Source organism: Talaromyces atroroseus (genome assembly GCF_001907595.1).
Source record: "Talaromyces atroroseus strain IBT 11181 chromosome Unknown scaffold_15, whole genome shotgun sequence".
In the NCBI taxonomy this organism is placed as follows: domain Eukaryota; kingdom Fungi; phylum Ascomycota; class Eurotiomycetes; order Eurotiales; family Trichocomaceae; genus Talaromyces; species Talaromyces atroroseus.
In genome coordinates this window covers 63,416-90,915 of record NW_017971447.1, presented here as the reverse complement: position 1 = coordinate 90,915, position 27,500 = coordinate 63,416, and the positions used below count along the sequence as shown (strand labels likewise).

General features: G+C 48.7%; 8 protein-coding genes across 8 annotated transcripts, besides 1 other annotated feature; 5 read left to right on the top strand and 3 right to left on the bottom strand.

Moving 5' to 3' along the window:
- Positions 1-275: 275 nt before the first annotated feature.
- On the bottom strand, positions 276-2,017 carry UA08_08611 (hypothetical protein; the record flags this gene model as incomplete). The annotated part of the gene is made up of 4 exons (XM_020263708.1): positions 276-605; positions 674-1,321; positions 1,429-1,867; positions 1,935-2,017. 4 exons carry the CDS (start codon positions 2,015-2,017, stop codon positions 276-278), a joined length of 1,500 nt encoding a protein of 499 aa, XP_020116177.1.
- Positions 1,336-1,400: a repeat region (Identified by RepeatMasker using a combination of RepBase library and repeat library created with RepeatScout).
- A 695-nt stretch (positions 2,018-2,712) lies between the features above and the next one.
- UA08_08610 (Short/branched chain specific acyl-CoA dehydrogenase, mitochondrial) lies at positions 2,713-4,157 on the bottom strand (the record flags this gene model as incomplete). The annotated part of the gene is made up of 3 exons (XM_020263707.1): positions 2,713-3,079; positions 3,138-3,989; positions 4,057-4,157. The coding sequence occupies 3 exons, from the start codon at positions 4,155-4,157 to the stop codon at positions 2,713-2,715; spliced, it is 1,320 nt and encodes a 439-aa protein (XP_020116146.1).
- Positions 4,158-4,871: 714 nt separating this feature from the next.
- Positions 4,872-6,062, top strand: UA08_08609 (hypothetical protein; the record flags this gene model as incomplete). Its single annotated transcript, XM_020263706.1, has 1 exon — positions 4,872-6,062. One exon carries the CDS (start codon positions 4,872-4,874, stop codon positions 6,060-6,062), a length of 1,191 nt encoding a protein of 396 aa, XP_020116171.1.
- Positions 6,063-6,616: 554 nt separating this feature from the next.
- Positions 6,617-8,258, top strand: UA08_08608 (hypothetical protein; the record flags this gene model as incomplete). The annotated part of the gene is made up of 2 exons (XM_020263705.1): positions 6,617-7,241; positions 7,309-8,258. The coding sequence occupies 2 exons, from the start codon at positions 6,617-6,619 to the stop codon at positions 8,256-8,258; spliced, it is 1,575 nt and encodes a 524-aa protein (XP_020116067.1).
- A 2,134-nt stretch (positions 8,259-10,392) lies between these two features.
- Positions 10,393-13,917, top strand: UA08_08607 (hypothetical protein; the record flags this gene model as incomplete). Its single annotated transcript, XM_020263704.1, has 5 exons — positions 10,393-11,850; positions 11,914-12,208; positions 12,278-13,555; positions 13,587-13,692; positions 13,839-13,917. The coding sequence occupies 5 exons, from the start codon at positions 10,393-10,395 to the stop codon at positions 13,915-13,917; spliced, it is 3,216 nt and encodes a 1,071-aa protein (XP_020116068.1).
- An 8,035-nt stretch (positions 13,918-21,952) lies between these two features.
- On the top strand, positions 21,953-22,771 carry UA08_08606 (hypothetical protein; the record flags this gene model as incomplete). Its single annotated transcript, XM_020263703.1, has 4 exons — positions 21,953-21,973; positions 22,044-22,178; positions 22,232-22,332; positions 22,378-22,771. 4 exons carry the CDS (start codon positions 21,953-21,955, stop codon positions 22,769-22,771), a joined length of 651 nt encoding a protein of 216 aa, XP_020116073.1.
- A 724-nt stretch (positions 22,772-23,495) lies between these two features.
- UA08_08605 (hypothetical protein) lies at positions 23,496-25,469 on the bottom strand (the record flags this gene model as incomplete). The annotated part of the gene is made up of 1 exon (XM_020263698.1): positions 23,496-25,469. The coding sequence occupies one exon, from the start codon at positions 25,467-25,469 to the stop codon at positions 23,496-23,498; it is 1,974 nt and encodes a 657-aa protein (XP_020116147.1).
- A 374-nt stretch (positions 25,470-25,843) lies between these two features.
- On the top strand, positions 25,844-27,460 carry UA08_08604 (hypothetical protein; the record flags this gene model as incomplete). The annotated part of the gene is made up of 2 exons (XM_020263686.1): positions 25,844-26,041; positions 26,096-27,460. 2 exons carry the CDS (start codon positions 25,844-25,846, stop codon positions 27,458-27,460), a joined length of 1,563 nt encoding a protein of 520 aa, XP_020116074.1.
- Positions 27,461-27,500: the final 40 nt, after the last annotated feature.

Genomic DNA, 27,500 nt, shown 5'->3' with positions numbered 1-27,500 from the left:
CCGAACGCAACTAACCAATATTTGAGACACCTAGTAAGGTCCGATCTATGAATTCATGAATGTACATGTATATACAGTGGAGTGGTATACGGTTGGCGGTTTTAATGATTTATGACATGACATGACATGACATGACAGTCGTTTCTTCAGCATTGCATAGTGTTTATTTTTCCTATCTACAAGTTTGTGACGAGTATAACTTTTTAATATACATATATATATATATATTTATTTATTTATTTATATGGCTTCTACTCTTCAGAAAACCGTCCTACTCACTCAGTCTCAACTCCCTTCTCCACCACAGCCACCTCATCCTTCTCATAGAGACTATATTCCACTCCGGCCGCAGCCTCCAGCACTTTTCCGCGCGTCTCCTGCGCGAAAAAGTACGTGAAAACGGCAGCCACAAAGTCAAAGCCCATAAAGATGAGGAAAGTGTACTCGTCGATGTTGCTGATCATGTAGGGACTGGCAAACGAGAAGCAGAATGACGTCGCCCAGTGCGCCAGCATGCTGACTCCCAGGCCTAGCGAGCGAATGCGCGTGGGGAAAATCTCGGGCACATAGGCCCAGGGAACAGGGCCCCAGGAGCAGTTGTATATCTAGTTGCAAGCTGTAAGTTTCTCTTCAAATTCGCAAGTTTTGTAATAGGGTATATATATATACTCACCACAATGTCTAGGTACATCATGGCGACAGTCGCGCGACCAGCATTGGTCACATTGTCACCACCCTGCGTCGGATCAAAGCGGACAATCAACGTGATGATGAGCATGCAAATAGCCATGCCTGTGGCTCCACCAACCAACAGCGTACGGCGGGAGAACTGCTCGGCCATGAAAAAGATGAAAAAGGTACAACCGACGACTTTGATGGCGCCAAAAAGACCGGTCAGGAGCAGGTCACGATTCCCCGAGTCCCCGACTAGCAACTTGAAGTACTGGGGCGCAAAGACGGCGAGGGCACTGCTTCCAGTCGTGTTCTGGAAGATGAACATGGTCGGACCAACGAAGAAACGCATGCGGTTGGACGGGTGCCACAGCTCGCGGATGGTGAAGTTGTCCTTGGCTGCCTTTTCGGCGCGCAAACCGGCTTGCGTCTCGTTGAATTCGTCGAGGGTCTTTTGGCCCTCGTCGCCTCGGATCCAGCTTAGGGACTTCCATGCTTCGTCGGCGCGGTTCTTGCTGAGTAGCCACCGAACCGACTCGGGTAGAGTGAACATGGCCAGGAAGAGAATCCCGCTGGGCACGAGTTCTAGGCCGATTGGGAGCTGCCATTCGCGCGAGGTTTTGGAGATGGTAGGGCTTTTGGCGACGCCCTGAGTCTGTTAGTACACACACACACACACACACACACACACACACACACACACATATATATATATATATGCATATACATTTGGGTTGAGCAGAAAAGAGATCTCACATAGTCAATCCAGTAAGCCGCCATCACGCCCCATGTGTACATCCACTGATAGAAAGATCCGCAGCGTCCGCGGATTTCCTTGGGGGTCATCTCGGCGGAATACATGGGGACGACCACACTCAGTCCCCCCATGCCAACGCCGGCCACGATCCTGCCAACGTACCAGGCGGCCAGGGAGTGTGTGTTGATGGTCTGGATCATGGTGCCGATTACGTAGATGAAGGCGGCGAGCGCAATGGTGTATTTCCGGCCATACTTGTTGGTCAAGGGATAGAAGACGAAGCAGGCCAGGAAAGAACCCAGCTGGTTCAGGCCGACAGTGAGCGAGCTCACTTCAGACTCGGTGCCGGAGCTATAGCCATAGTCCTTCTGGAAGGGCTTGTAGGTGAGCACTCCTCCGGCCACGCCAGAGTCATAGCCGGACAGGAAGGACGAGATGCTTGCCCAGCGTTAGCCACGATGCGTACCCAGGAAAACGACAGGGAGAGAGCAAAGCAAACACCCACAAGATGATGGCACTCAAGTGATAGGCGCGATACGTGCCCTTGCGACTGTTCAAGTCGGGGAATTTGAGAATGTCCAGACCCATGCTGAGCTGCTACAGGTACGGGAAACTGCCAGCGAATTCTTCACAGCCGTAGCCATGGTTGTCGGGCCAGAGTATAAATTTATATAGTTACATCTCGATGGTACGCGTCATGGGCGCAGAAGGGTTGGTTTGTTCTGGCCTATGGCAGGCTAGATGGCGTGCTAGCCTCCCCCGGAGCACGCCATGTTCAGCGTCGCATTGTCCCCCAGCCCTCTGCAGAGAGCACAGGGTATTCCCCCAAGCTCCAGGCCAGCAAGCGAATCATCTCAGCGTCTACGCCGCTAGCTGCTCTTGCGTCTTGCCGCGATGCTATGTTGTGCTCACCAAGCATCCATGGCCAATGGTGTGTCTTCACAAGATATATCTTAGTTATATCTTGAATATTAAGACTATACCACGTAATATGCCCTACATGACATATAAATTCCGGCTATAAGGTTATATATAAACCACGTGCTGGCACGAGTAACTCCCCTCCCCTGGCACGGGACCCCCAAGCCCTAACCTAACCCTAACCTCTCACACTGTCTTATCAACATCACTCGAGCGTCGTCAAGACCAGCAGTATTATGTGATGATTAAACAAACTGATTGACATATAGGCATGTATCATGGCATTGCTAGCTCTATTCCCATCTCATATAAACGGAAAAAAAAAAAAAAAAGTGAACGTGTCAAACTGGCGAACGGTCAACTTAACGGGTATACTGAGTCTGCAACTTCTTAGCAATAGTCTGCAACTGGATATTGCTTGTACCCTCGTAAATAGCCCCAATCTTGCTGTCGCGGAACATCTTCTCCGCAATGCCTTCGCGCACAAAGCCCATGCCGCCCATCCACTCGACAGCAGAGCCTGCAACGCGCCCGGCAACCTGCGATGCATAAAGTTTCGCCATGGCAGCGTCCACGACGTAGTCTTGTCCCACCTCCTTCTTGCGCGCGGCATTGTAGACCAGCGCGCGCGCCGCGGCAATTTCGGTGTATGCCTGTGCGAGCTGATGTTGCATGCCTTGGAAGGTACCAATCAACTGACCAAACTGTTTGCGGTCGTTCCAGGCGTATCTAGTTTTCATTAGTTGAAAGAGGATATATAGAAGGCCAAGAATTAGAAAACACACACCCTGCAGCATTCTCCCATGCCCCGAGAGCCAACCCAGTCATTTGTGCGGCAATCCCAATACGCCCTTCGTTCAAAATGCCAATGGCAATCTTGTAACCCTTGCCCTCCTCGCCAAGGAGATTACTCTTGGGGATCTCGACATCGTCAAAACTAAGCGTGCAGGTGCTGCTTGCACGGATTCCCAGCTTCTTTTCTTTCTTAGCAATGCTGAAACCAGGCGTATCCTTCTCGACAATAAACGCCGTGATGCCCTTGTAGCCCTTGCTCGGGTCGAGGTTGGCAAACACAATGAAAAACCCGGCCTCCATGGAGTTGGTAATCCACATCTTGGAGCCATTGATTTTATATCCGTTGGCCGTTTTCTCTGCCTTGGTTTGCAGCGCAAATGAGTCGGAGCCCGAAGCGGGCTCTGACAGACAGAACGAGCCCAATGTGCCAGAGGCGAGTTTCGGGAGCCACTTGCGCTGGGCCTCGGCATCGCCGTATTTCATCACTGCGCTGTTTACCAGCGTGTTGTGCACGTCCACCATGACGCTGACACTGGGGTCGACGCGGGCCAGCTCCTCGATGGCAATGATGGCCGATGTGAAGTTCATGCCGGAGCCTCCGTACTCTTCTGGTATCTCAATGCCCATCAGTCCCTGTTCAAACAGCTGTTCGATGACCGCCGGGTCCATGGCCTCGGCCTCGTCCATTTCTCGCACTTTGGGCCCGACTTGTTCTTGTGCAAACTTGTATACGGTCTCGGCCATCAGCGCTTCGGTTTCTGTGAGGTGCGAGATTGGGGTCGGCGTGAGATCGGTTAATTCGACATCGCGCCGGCGGGTTGTCGTCGAGAACGCACGGGGGGTGCTACAACATTGTATTTGTTAGAAATCTGGTACTTTCCCGAGTATAATCTCGTGACAAGGATACACACTATTGAAGAGTTCGAGCAGGAATTACTCTCTTCGAGGAGGAAAGCCCAGAGGAAACTGCGCGCGATAAGGGTCGCAAGGTGCGCGAGAGAGTAGCGGCCATGGTGAGCGATGGATGCAACCAGCGTGCGCTCGTGTGCTAGATGCAAGTCAAACCCGTAGAATGGTCTTACTGACTGTAGAAAGACAATTATCAGAGGAACAAAACAAAAGCCTTTGTAGGTGAGAGTATGCGTGGAAGCAGGCTGTCGGTCTGTCGGGCGTGTCCATTCAGATTATACCGAGGCTAGCCGCGGCACGGCGGCAACTCCCTGCAACGCCGAGCGCACCAAGGCTCGATTCTCTGTGGACTGAAACGATCCGAACAAATTTGGTGCTAATAGCAAATTTGTGAATTCTGATAGATATATATATATACCATAGATGACGAATTTATGCGCAGGCGGTGCTCGTTGTACAGTGCAACCCTTGTTGGCTGGCTTCTGACATGTGATTATTGAAACGGCTTCAGCCCTAACCAACTGACAAAGTACTATAGTCACAGCTTTGATGGGTTTGGAATCGATTCAGACTTGTCGTGTACCATTGTCGCCCACGTTTAGACAAAGAATTTACATGAATCGGCCTTGTTTGAGCCATGCCTTTACACAATGCCAATTTCCTTCTGCTACGGCCGTTCCAGCAACAATGCTTGCCTTGGTTGTCGCAGCACCCAGTATAAGTAATCGTAGTATACCGCTGTCTCCGGAGATATAATCATACACTCTGTTACTATCACCTCTATCTTCCATCTGAACTATCCAGATTTCTTGTAGCCATGAAATGTGCTATTTGCCGCCGCGACCTTTCCTTGTCATCATTCTCGGACGACGAATTCTTCCAGGGTCCCGGCACGGGGCAATGTATAGACTGCACCAGTCAACGCACTTCTTCTGGAAGGAAGTACGGAGGCGGCAGATACAATAACGGGACCAGGGTTACTTTTGAAAAAGATGCCCTGCAAAGGCCCTTCGCCGAGGGAAGTTTCCGCTGGGTGGCCAAAGCGGTATACACAGCTGGTCCCCGCAGTGGCCAACCATGTGTTGTGAAGTGGTTCAAGAGCAGCGAAGACCTTGCCCGGGACTATCTCATTCTCGACGTCAAGGCATCCGAAGAGGCCTTGAAGATTGTCAACCAGTTCAATGCGGCCAAAATCTACAAGAGCTCCATCAGAGTCAACATACCCCAAGTGTGGGTGTTTGAAGAGGACGCTGGGCCCGACTTTGCTGGCCAGCAACATCTTACTGAGCCTTATATCGAAAACTATCAAAAGTTTAACAGCAATAGGGGGTGGAATGACGATTCGACAACGTGGGGGAAAGTCATGCAAGCCCTTAGCCACTTTAGCTATTATGTTTCGGGGGAAGAGCGGCTTTTGTGCGACCTGCAAGGCGGCATTTACCAGAACGAGGCCATCCTGACTGACCCCGCCATCTTGTCGCGGAATCACAGGTTCGGCGGCAGTGACACTGGACCCGAGGGCATGAAAGCATTCTTCGCAGAGCATCGCTGCAATAAATTTTGTAACCCGAAATGGCCTCTGCCTTCTCGTCCGACTCAATCCCCTCAAAAATTTCCCGGAACCGTCAGGGTAATAAACAGGACGTCCAAGCGTGATACCAAAGCGACTCAAAACGGTACTGTAGTTAATGATAGGCAAGGATCGTCCGTCACATCGAGTTCGCGTTTCTCAAGCTCGCAGCGGCAGCTTATAAATCCGAGTGAGTTGCTTTCGCAGAGGCAGCTTACAAGTTCGCATCATGCGTCTTCACGGCATGCTAGTTCGCAGCAGCAGCTTAAAAGTTCACGTTTTTCAACTTCGCAGCGGCAGCTTATAAGTCCGCGTGACTTGGATTCTCAGCGGCAGCTTACGAGTTCGCGTCAGTCGAGTTCGCACCATGCCTCTTCTCAGCGACAGCTTGCAAGTTCGCGTCAGTTGAGTTTGCTGCGTGGGGGTTCGCAGTACTGAACAGTTCGCAGCATACGAGGCGGGGTTTATCAATAGAAAAAAATAGACAGTCATTTCAGTCCTCCTAATTTGCAGGTTTCTTGACTAACAGAGAAAAATAGTTTATTTTCTGCATGCCTGGCTCCTCCGTGAGTGTAGGGTGATCGTAGGCTGGAAGTTGAAGAAACAACAAAGCGTGACTTGAAAGTCGAAAGCAGTCTTGGCTTGTGGCTAGTGCACAATCACGTGTCGACGGAGCTGTGGCACGGTGGCTGTGCTGGCGTTCAGCGAGCAAAACGCGGACTCGGCCTCTGATTGGCCGGGCCTGCTGCAGAGGAGCCGCTGGTGGCGTGCGTTCACTTGCATTGGAGATAAAAATAACCCATCGCAATCTGAAATTGTATGTAGAGGCGAGGATCCTTGCTCCTTATAAACTCTGTACGTCTCCTACCTGTCCTGCTCGTCGCATTTTTTCTTCTCTTTTTCTTGTCCTGTCTCCGGTCGCTTGAGCTGCTTTACTTCGTACACAGCTCCGTACTTCGACGTCATTGTTCTTCGAGACCCACTTTCGCGATATGGCTGACCCTCGGGTTCTATACACCATCAACAACATTCGCGCCTACCACATACAGGATGGCGAAGAGACCGAACTCACCCCATCTGGGCCACAGACCCTATCCCTGTTGATGGTGCCTACCACACCGCCCTACACCGGAGAAGACTCGGGACAGCAGCCGCCAGAGGAGGACTTCTACCTCCATTTGAACCTCCCTCCAGAACTGGACATGCCGCTGCCAGCAACCACCCAAATATACCATCAGCCTCCAAATAGCTATCTGATTCCGCGCTGGGACCTTGGCCCCGATGCCGGCGCTTTTATTCGCTTGGAGTTTCCCGGTATTGGCTCCGGTGCGGGCAAAGTTTCGCAAGACGACGTCGACACCTTTGAGACTATCCTCGCTCAATGCACAGCTTTTCTCGAACGCGCCGGTCCGCCGCCGAATCATGCCCCATATAACCCTGCCGATTATGCGCCGGGTGAGGGTTACGTATCCTCTCAGACCCAGATAGCCTCGGCAGATAGTAAGGCCCAGCAAAGTCAGATTGTATTGGTAGATGAGGAAGATGGAAGCGTTGTTGGTGAGCTCTCGGATGGATACGACGTGGTTGAAAAGCCGGAGGTGAAACCGGGGTCCAAAAGTAAGTATTAACAATTCATTCGATCATGGGCGCACGCAAGGACATATCTCTTAACCAACCATCATAGATCCTGTTGAGATCCATCTGCCATCTGAAGGCGAGGGCCGTCAAATCAGCGTCAGCAACGTTTCTGAAGAGTATCTTCGCATGGCGCGACACCCAGCCTACAAGGATTCCACCATTGTGCAGACATCGGCAAGAGCATCTCGGCTGATCGTTACTGGTTCAAACTACCTAGCCAACAAACTTACTAGTGGAGCGGATAGCTTCACTCAGAGAACCAAACCCAATCCGGAGCCATTAAGGTTCGCGCCCGCAACACAAGCCCGAATCCGCAAAGTTCACAACCTATCACAGTCTGCCGCTGGATTGTCGGCACGCACTGCAGGCTCAATTGGGCGAGTGGCGCAAAACTTTGGGGCGAGCCTAAGCCGGCGCAAAGACATGCCTAATGGCCCCTCATATCAGGGATATGGGCGCGATGGTAGTTCTGTTAGCGCCAAGGCTGGTGTCATGAATAAATCTCTGATCGCTTTCTCTACGATAATGGATGGAATCGAGCAAAGTGCGCGGACCATGCTCAATTCCGGTTCCACTGCCGCCAGCACTATGATTAATCATCGCTATGGACCCGACGCTGGGAATGTTGCATCGGACATTACACGAGGATTCAGAAACGTTGGATTGGTGTATATTGACGCCTCGGGCGTGAGTCGCAAGGCAGTTCTCAAATCCGTGGCCCGGGGCATGGTTGTGGGACGCATGCATAACGGTCAACAGGTCGTTGTCGGCACTGGTGATGGAGGACAGGTTCCAGATGGAGCCCCGCCAGCCAAGCCCGAATATGTGTATTATGGTGGCAGCATTAATGGGACCAACACTAGCAACGGTAGTAGCAGCAGAAGCCATCTGCCGCCGCCGCCTCGACGACGAACCCGTACTCCGTCCCCTCCTCCTGCATATGGTGCTGCGGGGACTCATCCTCTGGGGGGTACTGCGCCAGGAGGGAAACGTTAACCGGTAGATTTATAGTTGTTTCATTTTTGTGCTGGTCGTGATTTGGGGATGTTGGTTCAAGATCTTGCAGGTTCGAATTTTTGACTTATATATATCTTCTCTCGTTGGCTTTTGTATATTGGGAATTCGCTTGATGATTGACTAGTTATGGATGAACGACACTAATGACATAAACATGAAATTACCAATAATTGACACCCTTACACTCTTGGTATGACACGTCGACACACAAAGCCCCGGACAGTCCGAATAGTAATAAGATGCCCAGCGAGGAGTTAGTTGTAAACTGTGCCACAAAAAGCAAAAAAAAACCCCCAGAAAAGACGGACGGGCGGTCACAGTATACACGAGGAACTTCGATGGAGAGAAGCTGACCTATCAGAAATGTAACGTTCATCTGGTATCTGATATCAGAAAAAACAAACTTGAATTTATCCACCATATCCTTCAAGTATGTCAACGATAAAACTCAGCGGATAAGCGATATGGACTACTCACGGAGGGCCCGCAACCGGAAGGTCCCGCTAAGCCGCTTTGGGCCTAGTCCAGGGAGGCTACGTTTCAGCCAGGGGTAACTATTAATTTAGTCTTAGACCTCTTAGGAAACTGGGGGATCCTCAGCTGAAGGACTCTGGATTGAGAGTCCCGAGTTCTGTGTCGAAATAAAACATGCACAGAATGCTCCGTAATATGTGGCGTGTTATCAACAGAATGTTTGACTCACCAGAGATACATGCACAATTCCATCTAGAATGAGATCTTGGGTGGCATCGCGACTAAGCCTGATCCGGGCTGGACAGGCAGGTACCATCAAAAGCACTCCGGTAGCACTATTTACTTCTTTATTTACTTATTGGCAGATCTCCAAGTTCTTCACTGAAGAGTAATCAATCAATGTAAAGCATAACTTATTCAATATTGTTGCGACAGAGACCCAGCAAACAGCAAAACCAACCCAGATAAAACACTGAGTATAAACTTGTTTGAGGGCCAGAGGCTCTCGGCCGCTAAGTCCTAAGTAGTACCGTAGTTAGGAGGGCCTCAGGCTCCTAGCTTGCCTATTTGGCTGCTAAGCTTAGTCTCTCCTTCCCGTTTCTCTCGTCTCCTCTCTCGCTCTCCCTTCCTCTCTCTCTTTTCTCGCCCTCTCTTCCTCTCCTCTCCCCCCCTTCCTCCTCCCATCCCTACCCCCTCTTTTTCTTTTCTTTTCTTTTTTTCCTTTTTCTCACTCCTGCCGCGTCGATTCGCGATCACGACCAGGCCGACTCGTCGGCTTTTCCGGGTCATTGTCAAGGTGGAATCGCTCTCGGTCTTCTTACTCTCTTGGCCGCATCGCTCCCGCTCCCTATCGGCCCTGGTCCGCCCTACGACGATGCACAATCATTGTTCAATTCGGTGAATCTCATCAATTGATAGTACAATACAGGGCAATTCTCTCTCGTCGTCTCCCGTGTCTGGAGTCCCATTTCGTCTCCATCCGCTGTTGTCGTGTTGAACCGAGGCCGTTTCACGTCGCTGGCTTGCTTGCACCGTCGTTCGCGCCGCCGCCCGTCACTCAGACCACCTCACGCCCTCCCGACTCCCGCTACCCAAACAGCCCCCTTTGGAACGAACCAGTCTCTCTCCATCGCGCTTGGGAGTAGCTGCAAGATAAACACTGCGCCGTCCTTCATATGTCCTCTCTATTTGCACCCGTAGCCAAATTATTTGTACCCAGTCTGTTCCTATCTCGTCAACCTGCCTCCTCGCACTTACCGCTCAGACGCGTTTCTGTGTGGGTCGCTGCGCTGTCAGTCTAGTCAATTGTCTCAACAGCTTGCCAGCTTGCTGTGCAACTGATCTCCTCTGCAATCTGCTGAACAGATATGTTAGTCAAGCTCCATTACTCATCCTGATCTTCACATCCTGCTATCCTCCCCGCACCCACATTCCTCGTCCGCCACGTGCAATTCTTCCGCTGACATTCTATGTCCCATGCCCACAGCCTTTCCCTACGTTCTTCTTTGATATTTCTAATCCTCTGGGAGGCTTCGGTTGCTTTTACATTGATTGATTGAGCCGGTTTTGATTAGCCAGCACTCTTCTCGCAGCAATATCGTTGCAGACTTCTTTTCATACCTGGGCTTTGACAGTGGGGATGTCGTCTGCTGCCATGCAGACAGCTCCTACTCATACCTCAGCGACCACCACATCGACATTGTACCCTACGACTCCTTCTCCGCAGACCCAAAATGCTTATCACCCGAGGACTACTACAGCGTCTCACTCGCCTCAACCCGTCGACGTGACATCTCGTACCTCTCCTTCATCGTCTAAGCGACCCAGCCAGAAACCAAGCGCCAATGGTACGAACTTGAATACTGCTCCGGCATCGCAATACTCCCAGTACGGGTCAGGATCACCAACGATGAATTCTTCTCATCAACAGCCTTCTGAAGGGCTGGGAGTTACGCCGCAAATCCCTCCGCGTACATCATCAAACCAGCGTTCTAGAAATCAAACATCGAGCCATTCGAGGACCCGAGGCGAGGATGGCGGTCGATCTCGTCGTAGAGCACAGCACTCAGCCGAGAATCCGCCAAGAGCTACTGATTCGAGCGCAGATCGGACACAGCATCATTCCTCCGCGTATCAAAGTCACTCGGACCGCGCCATAGGTTCCCAATCTGAATCTGCTGCTCTATCCACCGAGTCAAGTACCGTTATCAATCAGGTTGTGATAACTGATCCATCCGAAGACGTTGAACGCGAACAAGAGCGTCAGTTGGATGTACAGACTGCATCAGGTGGCGCTTCGAATCCGATTTCCGGTCTAGGACTGGCCGGCGAAGATGGTGCGGATGACACTGCCCGCGCTGGCACAAGGAGCCGTCAAGACCATTCAAATACTCAAGGAAAACGCAAGGAGACGACTTTTGGCAGATACATTCTTGGCCAAACATTGGGCGAAGGAGAGTTTGGTAAGGTCAAGCTAGGCTGGAAACGTGATGGCAGCATACAAGTCGCTATCAAACTCATTCGACGTGAGAGCTTAGGCTCAAATCCTACCAGACTGCCCAAGATATACAGAGAGATTTCGATTCTTCGAGATCTGTCTCACCCTAATATTGTGCGCTTACACGAGATGGTAGAGACTGATCGCTACATTGGAATCATCATGGAGTACGCCTCAGGAGGTGAACTCTTTGACTATATCCTTAATAACCGCTATTTGGGGGATAATGCCGCGAGGCGTCTTTTCGCGCAACTCGTCTCTGGTGTTGGCTATTTACACAAAAAGGGCATAGTACACCGTGACTTGAAGTTGGAGAACTTGTTACTTGACCGAAATCGTAACATTATCATTACTGATTTTGGTTTTGCCAACACCTTCAACCCTGGTGATGAACTCGGTGAAGAGATTGAGTACAACCTCACCAATCGGGAATTTGTTAAGAGGTCGGGTCTAGACAAGACTGATGCAACTGGCATGCGACGTGGCGATTTGATGCAGACGAGTTGTGGCAGTCCATGCTACGCAGCACCCGAGCTTGTTGTGAGCGACTCCCTTTACACTGGTCGTAAGGTGGATGTCTGGAGCTGTGGTGTGATTTTGGTAAGTTTACAACATATAACTCTTTTTTTCCCCCACTTGCTAATCCGTCTTTTTTGTTTTTAGTACGCTATGCTTGCTGGATACTTACCGTTCGATGATGACCCTGCAAACCCCGAAGGAGATAACATCAACCTCTTGTACAAGTACATCGTTAGCACCCATCTTACCTTTCCTGAATATGTCTCGCCACATGCTCGTGATCTCCTACGGCGTATTCTTGTCCCAGATCCTCGCAAACGCGCTGATCTTTTTGAAGTTGCTCGCCACAGCTGGCTTAGCGAATACTCGCATGTTGTGTCTCATATAACAAGTAGCACTACCAATGTTTCCGACATTGCTACTACAACTGTCCCTGCTGGTAAGTGGTTTTTACTTCTAAAATTCCGCCCGGTTTTGGCCTAATTTTAATCACGCCGTTCTGTTACAGAAGGAACACAGGAAGGGCCATCTCTTGCCCGTAGCGCATCCGTGCGTGAGCCACCAAAGAGTTTCCAGTCTAGTGCCTCGACACTCGGTGGTCTTACACATCAACAAGGAAAAGTCACCCAAGATGACTCCCCCGGCAGCAAATCAAAGACTTCAAGAGAGGCAAAGAGAAGGACCGTTCAGGTGGAATATGTCGCGCCTCAGTCTCAGACTGCGCGTGGTGAGTCTGCAGCCAATGCATCTTCTAGCCGGCCGTCGACATCCCGAGCAAACGTCCAGGTAGGACCTCGAGGCGTTGTCGACCAGAACAAACCTTTACCTAGTGAACCACCAGGAGAACCGCGTCGGGCAGCATATGCTCAGCCTGATCAAGGAACACGCCCTGACCCTGGTATTCATCGCTCGGCCTCAGATGCAGCAGGAGGAGTACTTGGAAACTCTCACAACGCACGTCCTAATACCGGCCACTCGGCGACATCTCTCAATGCCGGAAGACTGCCTTCTCGTGGTTCTTACGGGCAACCCGTAGCACCCACAGTGGCAGCAACAAACGCCCAGGGTCGACTAGCGCAGCCGAAGACTGCCAAACCATATAATATCTCGGCTCCAATTCCTCAAGACTCGGACATCTCTATTGGAAGGCCGAGCACCCATCAACTTCCAGGGAAATTCAATCAAACCCCTCCACCAGAAACGGTCAGAACCCACAAACGGTCGAGCACGGTCAGCAGCATCGGAGAGAGGATATTTGGTCGATCTGGATCCATTTTTGGCGGCCGTCCAAGCCAACAAACTACTCGCCCCAAGACCAGCAAACGATATCCTCCTACCAGCATGAGGGATCCTTATGTCACAGATGACTCGAGGGTTTCCGTTGACTCTCGACGATCAAACATGAATACTACGCGCATTGAAACACGGCCACGTCGGTTTTCTTTGATTAACTCTATTAGAGGGTTGTCGTCGCGCGGCGATCAAAACTCTGAAAGTGACACTCAGGAGAACGAGTATTCTCGACCAGCTACTGGTCCAGGGATATTGGCAGGACGGGATGGTGGTGGTTATAGTGGCTACTCCGGCTCTCATCATGACGAAGAAGCACCACAAAACACAAGCTACGAGGCTCACATCGATAGACAAATCGCTCAACTGCACGAAAACAACCAGATGTACCAAGGAAGTTCTGATGACCATGATCAGCCGATTCAGTACGGTACATCGGATAGAAACGAGTACTATGGTTATCCGAATCAAGCGCAATACAACGGAAACTTTGATAGTAGGTCCCGGCCTTCTGCACAACTCTCCAGACCCAAACAGGGAGTACTACAAAAGAACAATCGGAAGTTTGCAGATGCATACGAATATGAAAGGGATCATTCACACCATTCTGGAAGTTCGGGGGCCGCAAGAAAAGTAATGGACTTTTTTCGCCGCCGAGGTAAGGCCAGAGCTGGTGAAGATCGTTGAAGGGCCAAACGAAGGGGTTTGACATTTGGAACTACTGGAACTGTTACTTTATTTTTTTTTCCTGCTCTTTTTTTCTACCGATTGCACATTAGTATCGAGCATATGGACTCTAACACCGGTTCCTACTCGACATTTGCAACAGCTAGTTGGCTTTCGCAGAAAGACTACTAATCTAATCGTCCATCCGCTACCCAAGAAGGTAGAATCCATCCAGGAATTGGATTCAACTGAAAACGAAAATTCCTGCGTCAAGAGAGGAGTGTCCTGTTAGCATATTAGCAGATTTCGAAGGAGATTGATTCTTTGGATACCCCGGCAAGTCGTGATACCCTTGATTGCTTATGCTTCCTGCCGTTCCATGCGATCGATGTCACTGTCGAGTGACTTTTGTCAGCCTTATCGTACAACTTTATACCCTTCACATACATGCATGCATAATTAATAACCAGCATTTTTTCATTTCCTTTGTGTGGTAATAAATTTTTTCTTTCCTTTGTCTGTGTCAAATTTGTACTTTTCCTTCTTCTCTGGACCGTCTCTTTCTTATCCCCTGTGAAGTCGACAACTTCATAGCTTTTGTTTCTTTTCCTTCTACCTCGGGGGAGATCTTATTTATCCTATTCTTCTTACTCCTTGTATTTTCTCTTGTCAATAGTGCGGGAATCGAGGTTCTTCTTTTTCCTTGTCTTGCCTTTCTCCCAAAAGCAGGGATTGCAGAAGCTAGCTGACCTGACCTGTTATGTATTTTTTCTATTCTACTTGTTAGAAAGCGTCTGTTTTCACAAACAACTCTTACTTCACTATTTTATTCCTCTTAGGTCTAGCCTTGTGTATAGAGCATAACAATATTATTATTTTTGTTCCAATTTTGACGGTATCACATACCTATGGAGTGGTTATATATCTAGATAATATATTCAAATATCTAATTCAAACGATCAAGTTGAAAATCTACCAAGGTCCTCAAGCTTTACCCTTCACTATCAATATTAAGCTTCTTCATTGCATAACGGCTGCTATCTCGTACGAAGTTATCAAAACAGGGTCCAATATTATACTTTGTTATAAGCCATGGTCTGACATTGGTTGATTTGAATTCAATCTATTGGTTCACACTTGCCGGCGGTCGTACAGGCTGAATCCTGATAAGAAAGCTGAACAGTTGGCAGGGACTCTAAAAATAAAAAAAGACCGAACGGCGAAGACTGCATAAGTCAGTTTTTACTCGACTAATTGATTGGATGCTGAGAATTTGTTATTTGACACTAGTCATGTAACTAATTCTGTAGGCTGGTTTCATTTTTTACCTTGGATATCGTCCATCGGCTTGATGGCTTAGTCTTGCGAGCTACGTATGTAGTATTCCGTACGTGCGACGTGCGTACCTAAGGCATGCATATGCATAATTAGTTATTAATAAATGCACATCTATCTACAGATACTGGACTTCCTTTTTTCGGAGGAATGGAGTTTTATTCCTAAATGCGGAGGTTGTATCGAATAAGAAAAAAGAAAGAAAAAAACATAAACAAAAGATATCCGCAGCAAGCCGACGGACCAAGGGGCCGGGGCCCCCCTACTTTGAAATCGCCGACTTTTGATACGCCTAGAGCTGCTGATAATCTTGTCATGTGATGCTTGCTGGCTCGCTGGCTGGTTTCGAATGATCGACGCGTAATATCTGATCTGCATGTGTTTCTTCGACTTTGCGTTACTCCTCATCTCGCTTGGATCTCTCGAGTTGAATTAAGGCTGGGGTGAGGGGGAGAACAAAAGGAAAAAATGTTTCAGTTGGATGCTTCCAGTCGCTCGCTTTGTTGATGGTGTTATTCAAAGAAATGACGAAGTTCCGTAGATATCAGCAACAATAATTCGATTTCCAGGCGCGCTCGCTGCATCGAAATAATTGGTTGAAAGCTTCCAGGGCCTCTTTCATGTCATTTCTTGTAGACTGTTTTCTGTTGACCAACCGTTCGTCACTCATAGAGGATTAAGTTCATGCTATGAGCGTTCTTCATGAACGATCATAGCCCAGCTTGAGGAAGCCACTGGTGAGGCCTTTGCCGGAATCAGTACTGGCAGTAGATGAGGAACGGTGGATTGAGTGGTCGGGTTTGTCTGCGTCAGAGAGAGATGACACATTGTCGGTTGTCTTGGTTCCAGCGACAGGGGAGAGAACAAGGAACTGGTTGAGCTTAGGTAGCGGAGGAAACATCTTGTGGGATAGATAATTTGAAAGACTGCTTGGGAGATTATGTTCTTGAGGCAGTTTCTTGAATTTGCTGGCAAGGTATGACAAGTAAAGCTCGGTTGTTGGAGTGGTTGAGGAAGAAAAGAGAAGAGAGGAAGGAGAACGAGGGAAAGAGCGTCTTCTTATATGCTATCGAGACTGACTAGCACGTGTTTCAAAGACCGACTCAGAAAGGGCTGACTTTGTTGTCTTATCTAGGCAACCCCCAGCGGGTGATCTGCCTCTGCCAGATTCGTCACCGAACGCTTATTGTGGCACCACGATCCTTCATTTACTCGGCAAGGTGGGATAGCAGATGCACTATGAGTATTGTGCCCATTCTGATACAGTCTTGGGTGCATCCCGCCATCCCACCATCCTCCTATACTCCGTATCTAGGGTGGGCGGAGAATGCACTAGATTGCCCGCGACGAAACGTGGGGTACTAGAGAATGCCGTATTGGGATACACCGGCGACGCATTGAGATAGTTGCACTCACTAAAAGAAAGTCCATCAATCACTCATAAGCTAGACAAGATTACGAAAAATAAGCCACATACCATATGTGTAGTATACTCTGCTGTCCACTCCTTTTTCAGAAGATTGTATTTTCCATCTTCATCCTGCCAAGGCCTTGATTGATCGTGAACCCATACACAAGGTATTGGCATCCCCTTGGCGCTCGAAGATCGCCGAAGAGACCGGCAAGCATATGGCAACTGCCAAGCTCAGTAATTGTCACAATACGAACGTTGTGTAAGTCGGGGCGGTCGACGGGGGCTTTTTTTTGAACTGCCTTCTGCTGCTTGCCTTCGTCCTCATGCAAGGACCTGTGGATTTCGGATGGTTGTGTTTGTACGTTGACATTCCAACTGCCGGCAATGGTCCACGGATGAATCTGAAGAGATGATAGCTTCTGGTAGCAGAGTCACTATTAGACTTGGCAAGAATGATGCGTCCTACTCTTTCTTGGCCGATAGTAGAAGTGCTTTCTTTTGGTCCCTGTAGAGCGGTCGAGAGAGCAGTAAGCTGCCCCGGCCTCCTTGAGATCGCAACGCCTTGAATGTGTCGTAGCCACTGCAGGACTGAGTAGAATTCGGGAGTAGAAATCGGAGATTGAAGTTGAGGCCAACTCAGGAGGAAGGAGCCTGCGCTCTCCCACGTGATCTACCATGTCCCGAAACAGAGGTTCGTTCCTTCCCAGTCAAGTGACTCGCGCAGGCTGCAAAGCACTGACTCCGACTCTGACTCGACCGCGGCGCAACCTCAACCTCAGCGACCTCATCCTTGACCGTCACAGCAGGAACAAACACTGTCAAACACCTGCGCCGTATGCATACAATTACACCAAGAAGCCAGGCACAAACAGCGCCAACGGTGTCCTTCGAGTGTGCCTCGTTGCGGCTGACTTTGAACGGTGATGATATACCAACGATTGGCTCTAAGGCTTCGAAAAGCTATTTTGACGCTTTCTCGGCGGCACAGGCTTATCTCCACGCTATGTGCATTGCCGCCCAGCCGCAGCGGCAAGGGGTCCTTTTGCTGGGGCGGCCACTACGGCCTCCGAGGCCTTTGCTGTGGCGCAGACAGACACGTCCACTCGGATGCGCCGCCGAATCGCCTGTGCGTGGATTAACCTCATCGCCCTAGCCCTAACAGTTGTTAGACCCTCGCGTCTTTTCTTGATCATTGAAGTTCATAGGCGAAGAGCTCCATCTTATGTGTGCTTTTTCGACGGCCCGGCCATGAACGACATCCACATCCACCCATCGACTGTCTGTGCCAACAGGAAGCCTAATCTCCGCTGTTTTTGACCGTTTTCTCCTGGCCTAGCCTCCGAAAAATTGTGCCTCGAATTGCGTTTAAGCTGTTATCTCCAGTTTCCCCAATTCTAGACATTGGCATTGACCGGCACAGTCCTAGTCGGCACATGGCTCCCCTCCGCATGTAATTGATGTGCATATATCACCAACCCGACAGCACGAGGCGTTCCGTCTCATTCGTTCACATGAATTTATGAGATCCCTTTTAGGGTGACGGCTAGACGAGCAGACGCGCCATATATGAGGGTGAGGAGCCACCGCAATTTCCAGCAAGGCAGATCTCGGAATATACCGCGTCAACTTCGCGGCTAGGACGAGTAACAATCACTAATAGGTGAGTACAAAGACATTGATGTCTCGGTCATTGCCGTCTCATTTGCTGAGACCCGCATCTAAATGGCTCCCTAAGCAGTGACCAAATGAGAAGCCCTAGCGAGCATTGGAATATACCCATAGCGTATCATTGTCCTGCCATTGGCAGGTAGCCCCGATTGCCGCCATTTTATGCCCTTCATTGAGCCTTATACTGTGCCAAACTGACGCAGAAGCCTCGCCACCTTATGCAAACATATTTAATATCTTTCAGTGAAGGGGGGACGCTAACACAGGCAGATCTGGTTGTCCTATTCCATTGGAGTACTGTGGTATACACCATTCTGTCGCCACAGGACATATGACCCCCCTTGAAAAAACCATTCACAAATGAGCTCCGTGAGCTTCTGTCTCGTTTACGCCTGTCAAATTCACGACCATAATGACAGTCACTACCTGGCGTTTCTGCCTTGAGGCAGCTCAGTGCCGCATTACTACGTCCATGTGCCCTAAGTTCATTAGTGACGTATCACCTGTTCCATTAGGTATGTGATAATTCTGCGTTGATAGTGACGAGTGCTGCATAGAGTCGCTTACTAGCGCGTGCAAGACTTCTTTGTTGCACAACAAGGTCTTTTCTAGAGCCTTTCATTTCCGCGTAGATCGTTCTCGAGGCCAGCATTGCGCCGTCAATGGCGCCTAGATGATTCACCACTTTTCCCTTAATGCTCGAGATTATACGGCCCGGTGGTCTCTCTTTCTCCGCACGGAGTCACATTCACCGGTCCACTGACGGCCAAGTGCACAAAATTGCTTGAGCAGAAAGATATATAAAGATGCAGGACTTCGCAGTTTGAATTCACTGTCATAGCATTCAAAACATCTCTCTTACTCAAGCCAAGAAGGAATATCACGCAAAGGAAAGCATCAAGCTACCTGTGACTCTTCAAAAAGCACTTGTCATATTTTCTCATACCTTATATTCCAACCCTCCTAGTCAAAATGTGCTCCGTGTGGTACGTCGAATTTGATTGCGGATGTCAAATCAAGGAAATCGACCTTGTAACTTGCTCCAAAGCCGGCGAGCCCGGACACTATATCGAGAAGAAGGTGTCACGCAGACAGGGCTTGAATTGCCCTGCACATAGTGGTTAGAGAGAAACGAATTGCATCATACCCGGTAGGTAGATGCCCGTTTATTCTCCATTTACCCAGTTACCAAGGCTGACCAAACAAACTTGAATGGAAGACTTGCGCTCAAAATGTGACAACAGCTTGCCATCTTTCTGCTACTATTTGAGGTTTTCAGCAAAGTACCACCGTTCCAAGTGTACACCATCAATACATTATCTCTCGCGAGAGTACTCGACATAGTGTCAATGTTTAATTTGTGATATCAGTTCTTTCTCGAGACTGTTTCACGAAGCGTGTTTATTTTCGGTTTTCCTTCTCCTTTTGCCTTGTACCTACCCCTCAATGTCTTTGATTTGAGTTTTGAATTTCGATTCGTCACGGTTTGCCAGCACATTGTCAAGATTTAGTTAGTTTCTTATTCTGGCGCCAGTTTTACCGATCCCCCTTTTTTCCCATGATCACCTGTATATTTCATTCTTGATTGATCCCTTCCGAGATCACTTTCGTTCCTTTTGATGATATACTGTTTCTTCTGGTTTATGACAGCACTCCTTCATTGAATTTTGACATTTTTATATTTCAATCCTTGAAATATCCCAAACTTGCTCATAACTTCTTTATCTTCAACGAATTCATGACCACATAATACACCAGTCATTAGATAGATAGACGTAAATTGTGACAAGTAATTGAGAAAGCTTCTGGAAATATCTAAATCGAGCCACTCAAAGCCTTGAGCAATCAGAATCAGTCCTTGAAAAAGGGAAACAAAGGAAGTAGCAGAAATTATATCTAACTAGACGCCACCCCGTATACAAGACCGATAGTCTCTAGCATTGGCCTTTTCCTTGACCGTCATTGGGCCTCTAGCCGGCCTGTGAGGACCTGCCATAGTTTCTTATTGCTGGGAAAAAGCCGCAGAAGGCGGCAGAGACTAACTACTGTAGCTCGTAAAACTTCGGCCATGGACGCCCAGCGAATGGGAAACAGCACTTTCCAGAAACTATAGGTCTCTGATATCCGTGCTGTTATGCATGGACTCCACAAAACTTGCGGCGCTGCAGGACTAAGCCATGCAGTCACTTTGGGTCTTCTGGTGGTCTATCCCCCCTCTTCCTTTGTATGCGGCCATCTAAAGGGGTGATGTGGCACCGCTCAAATATCAAGGAAATGACCACCCAGCGGCCTACCAATGATCAATGGCAGAGTATGGCCTAAGCTGACTTGAACAAGCCATCTCGGGCCGCATAATGCGCATGACTCACCCTAGAATTGGCAAAGATCCTTGGAAGATCCTTCTAAAATAGCGTTTTGAAAGCCGCCGTCGCTTATTTCATCCTGTGCGATAGTGTGACACCCACTATAAGATAGTACGTGACTAACATGCAGTCAAATGCAGTACTTCCTGATGTATGACCTATTAGCATAAGGTGGCAATCTTATCACAAGCCTGATTGTCTTTCATTTTCTCCCGCATCATGTAAAGGAATGACAAATACACTCGATGCCTTCGTATAGGTTGTAGATATACGTCAACAAAAAAGCCACGCTCGGAGCGTCCACCCCTCCCATTCCTGACTCGTAACTTCACCGATGATGGCCTTCAATTGCCGGGGAGGTGGCCGATGAGTACCCACATGACACGCCAGGGTCCTTGAAAAATCAGTAAGTGGTCCATCGATTTGCAGACGGAAACAGCCTGAACAGCCGAATACCCTGACGTAGACGCGCCACAAGTTTAATCAAAACGCCACAACCGGTTCATTGTTCATGAACGTCCTGAACGAGTAAGTCGTGCTGCGAGAGACTTCCAGCGACACGATATATTTCAAGATCAGGTAGTAGCTTAGCAGTGTGGAGCTATAGTGCTAGCTTGCGTACGTGTGAATCACAGTGCATGCTGCGATGGTCATCTGAGCGCCTATTTCGAATTCTAAGCGGCGTATGAAATTAATGCAAGCCTTGTAAGCGACGAAACTCCACTCAATCCCCGAGAAGTACAGTCTCTGCATGGATTTATGTAGATATCTTTTGCCATGTTCACCTCATGCAAAGTGAAGGAGCTGCTTCGTGAAAAGGTCACTGGACGAACGAAAAATTTCTTTGTTGCCTGGTCAATGCTCTTGTTTTTCTCGTGGATAGAATGCATTAGTTTCATGGACCAATGTCATTTTGTCTTCGTTCTAGTGCGACATATCTGGAGGGCTGCTGGCATGTCGAGGACTTGCCTGCACGATCATCCGCTAAGACAGGGTTTGCTTCAATGAACAAACCTTCGGGGTAAGAAATATGCGCATCCCTCTAGTTACGCGGTAATAATAGCGATGAAAGTGTGCATAATCAAAGCTGCGTAGAATTGAAATGAAGTTGAAGCGATGTCGCACAATGCAAACAGTGCAAAGTCACGTGGGTAATGACGTAGAGAACGTCTTGACGTCGTCTTTGGAGCGCTTTCCTTCAGGCTGCACAAAAACAGAACAAGCCACATCATCCCCCCGTCGCTCATCCAACAACTCTCTCTCCAAACGCAACTTCTGTACATTTTGTATTGCTTCCTGAAAGAAAGTAAGACCATATTCTTCCGTCCAACTATTCTTTTTCCGCATTTTGTCAATAAGCGTCGACACAGACCGCTCGAAAGCCTTTTTATTGACCTTGGACTTAAACTAGCTCTCCAACCAGCACGAAAGAGAATCAACCGCCAACATGACGCTCTATTACACTCTTGTAAGCTTCAAACATGCAATCGCTGCTCACTTGAGAAACAATAACTTAGTGTCCTCTGTTTCCCCTATAGGTTTTCCTGCTTCTCGTTTTCGAAATGGTCGTTTTCCTCGGTCTAATCGTTCCGCTTCCATATACTGTCAAGAGAAAACTTTTTGCTTTCATCTCGGAAAGTCCGATTGTGGCAAAGCTGCAATATGGATTGAGGGTCAGTTTGTTTCAGGTCACGCGTTGTCAACACTTTGCTGACTACCACATTAGATTACGTTCATTTTCATCCTCATCCTTTTCGTCGACAGCGTTAACCGGGTTTACCGTGTGCAGCTTGAGATGAGTGCTTTTAGTAAGGACCCGGGGGCAGGGTCAGTATAGTGTCTATTCTCTCTAAATATCTTGACGAACATTAGGCTAAGGATGAATAGCAGAGCTGCTGCTCTAGGTGCTGAGCGCATGGAGGTACAGGCTCGCAAGTTCTACTCTCAGCGGAACATGTACCTTTGTGGCTTCACGTTGTTCCTCTCTCTGATCCTCAACCGAACCTATATCATGATTGTGGAAGTCCTTCGCCTGGAGGACCGGGTCAAACTGCTTGAAGGTGACAAGAAGGCAAGCGGTAAGGACGCCGCTCGTGTTGCAGAAGCTGGCAGCGTAGGCGAAATTGGACGCCTTAAGAAGGAGCTCGAGGCAAAGGACCGTGACATTGAGACTCTCAAGAAGCAAGCTGAAGGTCTTCAGCGCGAGTATCACAATTTGGGCGATAAGTTGTCTGACTCTGACAGCGCTCCTAAGAAAGACCGATAAATTGTCAACGAGAACGGATATTGTCCTTCCATGTACTACTCTTTCGACCCAGTGAGCAGTCAGCACATGTATTGACGACTAGATCCGGTACAGACTCGTGACTACTGCCGATCGCTCAGCCCTCGGTGGTAGAAAGATTCCTTCTCCCCTTATATTTTGTCCTCGGGGCCGTTAGCTTCACCCAGCGTTTGCAGATGAAGTGATATGTCAAGAAAACCCATTGTATCCATACCGAAGCTTGTGCGGGGGAGTACAAAAATATAATATTTATATCTTCAAAATGAAAGGATCGATATTAAGCAATTTTTCCCCATTGTTTTTCGTGACTGAACCACAGTCATTTTAACACAAAATACTTAAACAGTTAACCACGATGGAAGTGAGACCGTAACATTAGTCGTTCATATGAAAAGCGGTTAACATCACTTACCTAGGTGAATGGCTGGACGTTGGGCTTCTGGAAAGCACTTTTCCTTTATATGATGCGGCTGAGATGCTTCCTCCGGGTCTATTGAATACTTTCCAAGGCGTATGTAAGAGTTATAGCCGGTGTTGGAAGTTATCATACTGGCTGCTCTCCCCTGCCATCTTCGTTCAATGCATGATATCACAGGCAATATGAGTCTTTAATCATGAAGTATGTAAATCGAATGCAATCTTACGATCGTCAAGTATTTATTTTTTATATCCTTGAACAAAAAAGTACATGAGCAACCCAAGGTATCTAATGCACTGACAGCCCATCCCAAACAGTAGCACGAACAAGCCTAGCAGGAGCATAACATTTCATTCCCGGATCTCCGTCATTCTCCAGTCTGTCTGCAAAGAAATATATTCCAAAACGGCCAGTGCTGTTCGGATGTTCTTCTAATGGATTTTTCGAATGATATACCCTGGTCGATATTGCTGTACGCTCATTGACAAATATCTCAAGAACGCTGACGTCGAATACGGCTTGGATATGAAGTGTTTCTTCTACCTCGGCCGATTCTGTGGCGGCGTGATGATTTCCTTGGGAATTAGTTGTGTATGAAAACAAAGTGTGAGGACTGACTTCTCGCCCTTGATCGATTTGGGTGTCGTTCATTTGCAGACTGGGTCGCTCGACGATGAAGGTCTCACTGGCTGGTTCCCAGAAGAGGACTGTTTTACCTGCATGTCCTGGTTTATTACCTGGGTCATCACCAATGGCAAACCCTACTCGACGACAGTTATTACCAACTTTAATCTCGGCATCTACCTCCCATTGCAACGTATGCAGAGCAACGGAATCCAGACAATGACTTGAATCGCCCAACGATCCTAGTCTTCTATCAGAGATAGTTCTCTTCGTTGCCTTGTCCCGAAGTTTCTCCAGGCGTTCGTCAGGAGAGAACCCCAGTGTGCGAACCGTATATGTCCCATGGCCATCAGGTGTGACTTCAATGGAAGTAATATCCCTTAAATCAGCCGTTGATCGCGCTCTCTTAACCCCGTGCATCGTCTTCAACTTAAGAACCCGCGGTAACGATATTGATCCACTCCAACCCTGTCGATGGCGAAGATTATCAGGTAAATCCTCTTCCGTTATCCAGCCAAACACGACTTGTTGTTGTGATACAGGGTCCCAGAATGAGTTTGCTGCATAGTATAGTCCGTTGTCGAATATCCCTGCAAAGGAGTATTGCATCAATGCTGAGGAGGAAGCAGAAGTAGATTCGTTGCTTTTGATACACATCCATAGCTGCGACCTTTGTATCCTGCTGTCGCGCGCAATCGGATCATTGTCTTGTGAAGAAATATCATGTCGTGGTAGACATCCCTCTGTTCCCATTATTACAAAATCTCTAGACACGTTCTCATCGTCTGTCAGAGTTACCAAATTTGTAACTTCCCAATTCACGCCAAAGTCTCCGGACCATCGAGATGGCCGGAAATTCAGACCGGTATCTGACAGCATGCCAACGTATCTCCAATCGGTTAAGTCGTCCCTTTTCACAGCGTAGACGAAGACGGTGGGAGTATGGTCTTGTAGACCACCTGATATGAGCCCGTAAAGGACGTCGTCTCCAGGATGTGTCCGTCGAAGACTCTCCGGCGCAGATGCCCATGAAGAAACAAGAAACGGATCCCTCCACCCAGTGACTTTCTGTCCCTGCATAGGTCCGGGAAGAATAGGATTGCAGGATTTTCGTTCCCACGTGGCGCCTCCGTCGTCAGACACGGCGATACTGAGTGATTCGCATCCATTCACATAAGGCAGCGTGAAGTGAATGGGGATATGGTTAACCGATGTATAAACATACGTTAAGGTTCCATCCTGTTTCCCGTTCGTGTTGCTCGGTTGGAAACATCCGGTGAATATCCCTTGACAGTCGTACCAGGTCGATGGGCTGAGACATGGTTCTAAGGAGGTTTCCCAAGAAATCAAGTCGAATGATGCTGAATGTCCCCAAGCAATATTTCCCCAGTCGTTACCGTTTGGATTCCACTGGAAAGAAAGATGGTATTTCCCTGTTGAGGGGTCATAGCCTGGACCGCAAGGATCGTTCAGCCAGCCATGAGGAGCGAGAAGGTGGAAAGTAGGCCGCCAGCGCGTGAAGTCGCATTGATTTCCCGAGAATTCGGTGTCTTTTGTTGCAGTAATATTGTCGAACTCTTGTGCAGTTTTGATTGTTGGGACAGCGTCAAGCAGTTGGGTCTTTGCTAGCACCGACATATTTGATGCACTAGTTGGTCTTGAAATGAAAATCTGGCAAACCCAACGGACAAAAGAAGTGATGCAGATCTAGTTTGGATTGTCATGGGGTATTCTCGGTGAAACAAAGTGTACCATACAAATCTTTTTCCGGTGCTCAAAGCTGCCGGGGAATCGTGGGAGAATCATCGGCGAAATTGCTGGCCCCATATTCAAGTGCCCCAACTTTACAAAAATTTCGCCGAGAAGACCTCAGCTGTTTCTCCAGGCTTTCCTGGGGTATTGACCAGAAAAGATGACAACCCCGGAGACATTCGATATAAATATCAGACCATGCGGCGTGTCGCCTTTACCATGATTGCTCTGAGACCCAGAGTTTCACGAAATTGCTTGTCATGTCTTCGACTATGATCCAGAAAGAATCTGTCGACGACAAGGCTGTCCAAGTCCAACATGTCGATGCTGTCAGGCCTCGAGCGGAAAATGCAGTCAATGCGTGTCTGATCTATGCGTGTATAGCATTTGGATCGGCTTCGTTTCTGTTTGGGTACGATGACAAAGTCATCTCGCCCGTTGCAGCCCTAAATGGCTTTGTAAGAGCACACACCACCTAGTTGAAACATTTATAATTCTAACTCATGCCATAGGTAGCACAGTTCCAAGGCGATCCTGCCAGAGGAACCTTGTCCCTCACAGCACGCAATCAAGACCTGGTATTCTCAGTTCCACTCGTGGGATCTATCATCGGCGGTTTAGCAGCGTCGCCCCTGAACACTCGCTTCGGCCGCAAATGGACCCTTCTCGGGGCTTACATCTTCTCGCTTGGAGGCGGATTTTTACAGCTGTTTGCTCCAAACCTTGCTGCTTTTGTCGTTGGGCGGTTCTGGAACACAACCGTCATCGGAATCGCAAACGCAACTGCGCCGTTGTACATGTCAGAGGTAGTGCCTCCGTCTATGAGGGGCCGGAGTGTGACTTGTATCAATATATTGTCTCTGTTGTCGGGCGTCGTATCCACTGTCATTGTCAATGGAACGCACACACTAGAAGGTCGTAAGCAGTACATGATTCCACTGGCCGTCCAGTGTGCGCTCCCCGTGATCCTGTTCCTTGTTACAATCGGCCTACCGGAGAGTCCACAGTGGCTCGTCAGCAAGGGACGAATGGATCAAGCCCGTCACAACCTTCGCAAGTTACGAGGTTTCTCGGACTGGGAAGTGGACGATGAACTTCGCGTCATGAAAATGTGCGAAGAGAATGAACGAGCTCTTTCTTCCAACGTGCGCTTCTGGGAAATATTTGGCCGGGAAAATCTCAAGCGCACTCTCACCGCGGGCTCGTTTTACTCATTAAATCAGATTTCCGGTATTATCCTCTCGACTACCTACACAACGGTCTTCCTCACTCAACTCGGCGTTGGCGATCCTTTCACATTCACCGTAATTGCGTCTTGCTGTACCCTGGCCGGAACAATGGCTGCACCGCTCGTCATCGACCGTGTTGGCCGACGCCCTACAGCCTTTGTCGGAATGAGTTTGCTTCTGATCATCGACATTGCAGCCGGTGCGCTCGCATTTGACACCGGCAACAGAAACTCGGTCCTCGCTATCGCCGCATTGGGTTTCATTTTCAATTTCTTCTGGGGCGCTGGCTTTTACTCTCTGTCCGCCTTGATTCCATCCGAGATTGCTACCCCAAAGCTGCGCAATCACACAATGGCATATACCATCGCATGTGCTCAAACGACCGCCGTTATCACCACGTTTGCCGTGCCACAATTGACGTCTGCTGATGCTGCCAACCTTGGAGCGAAGACCTATCTTGTCTTTGCGGGCTGCATGGCTTGTGTTCTTGTGGTTGTTTATTTCTTTATGCCGGAAACCAAGGGCCGCACTTTTGCCGAGGTTGATGAGATGTATGATGCTGGAATTCCAATGTGGCAATGGCGCAAATATCAGACATCCACAGAGGCCAAACAAGTGAAGGTAGTTGATGTGACGTCGCGGGCATAAATATATACATGTATTGTAGGTACTTATCAAAAAAAAAAGG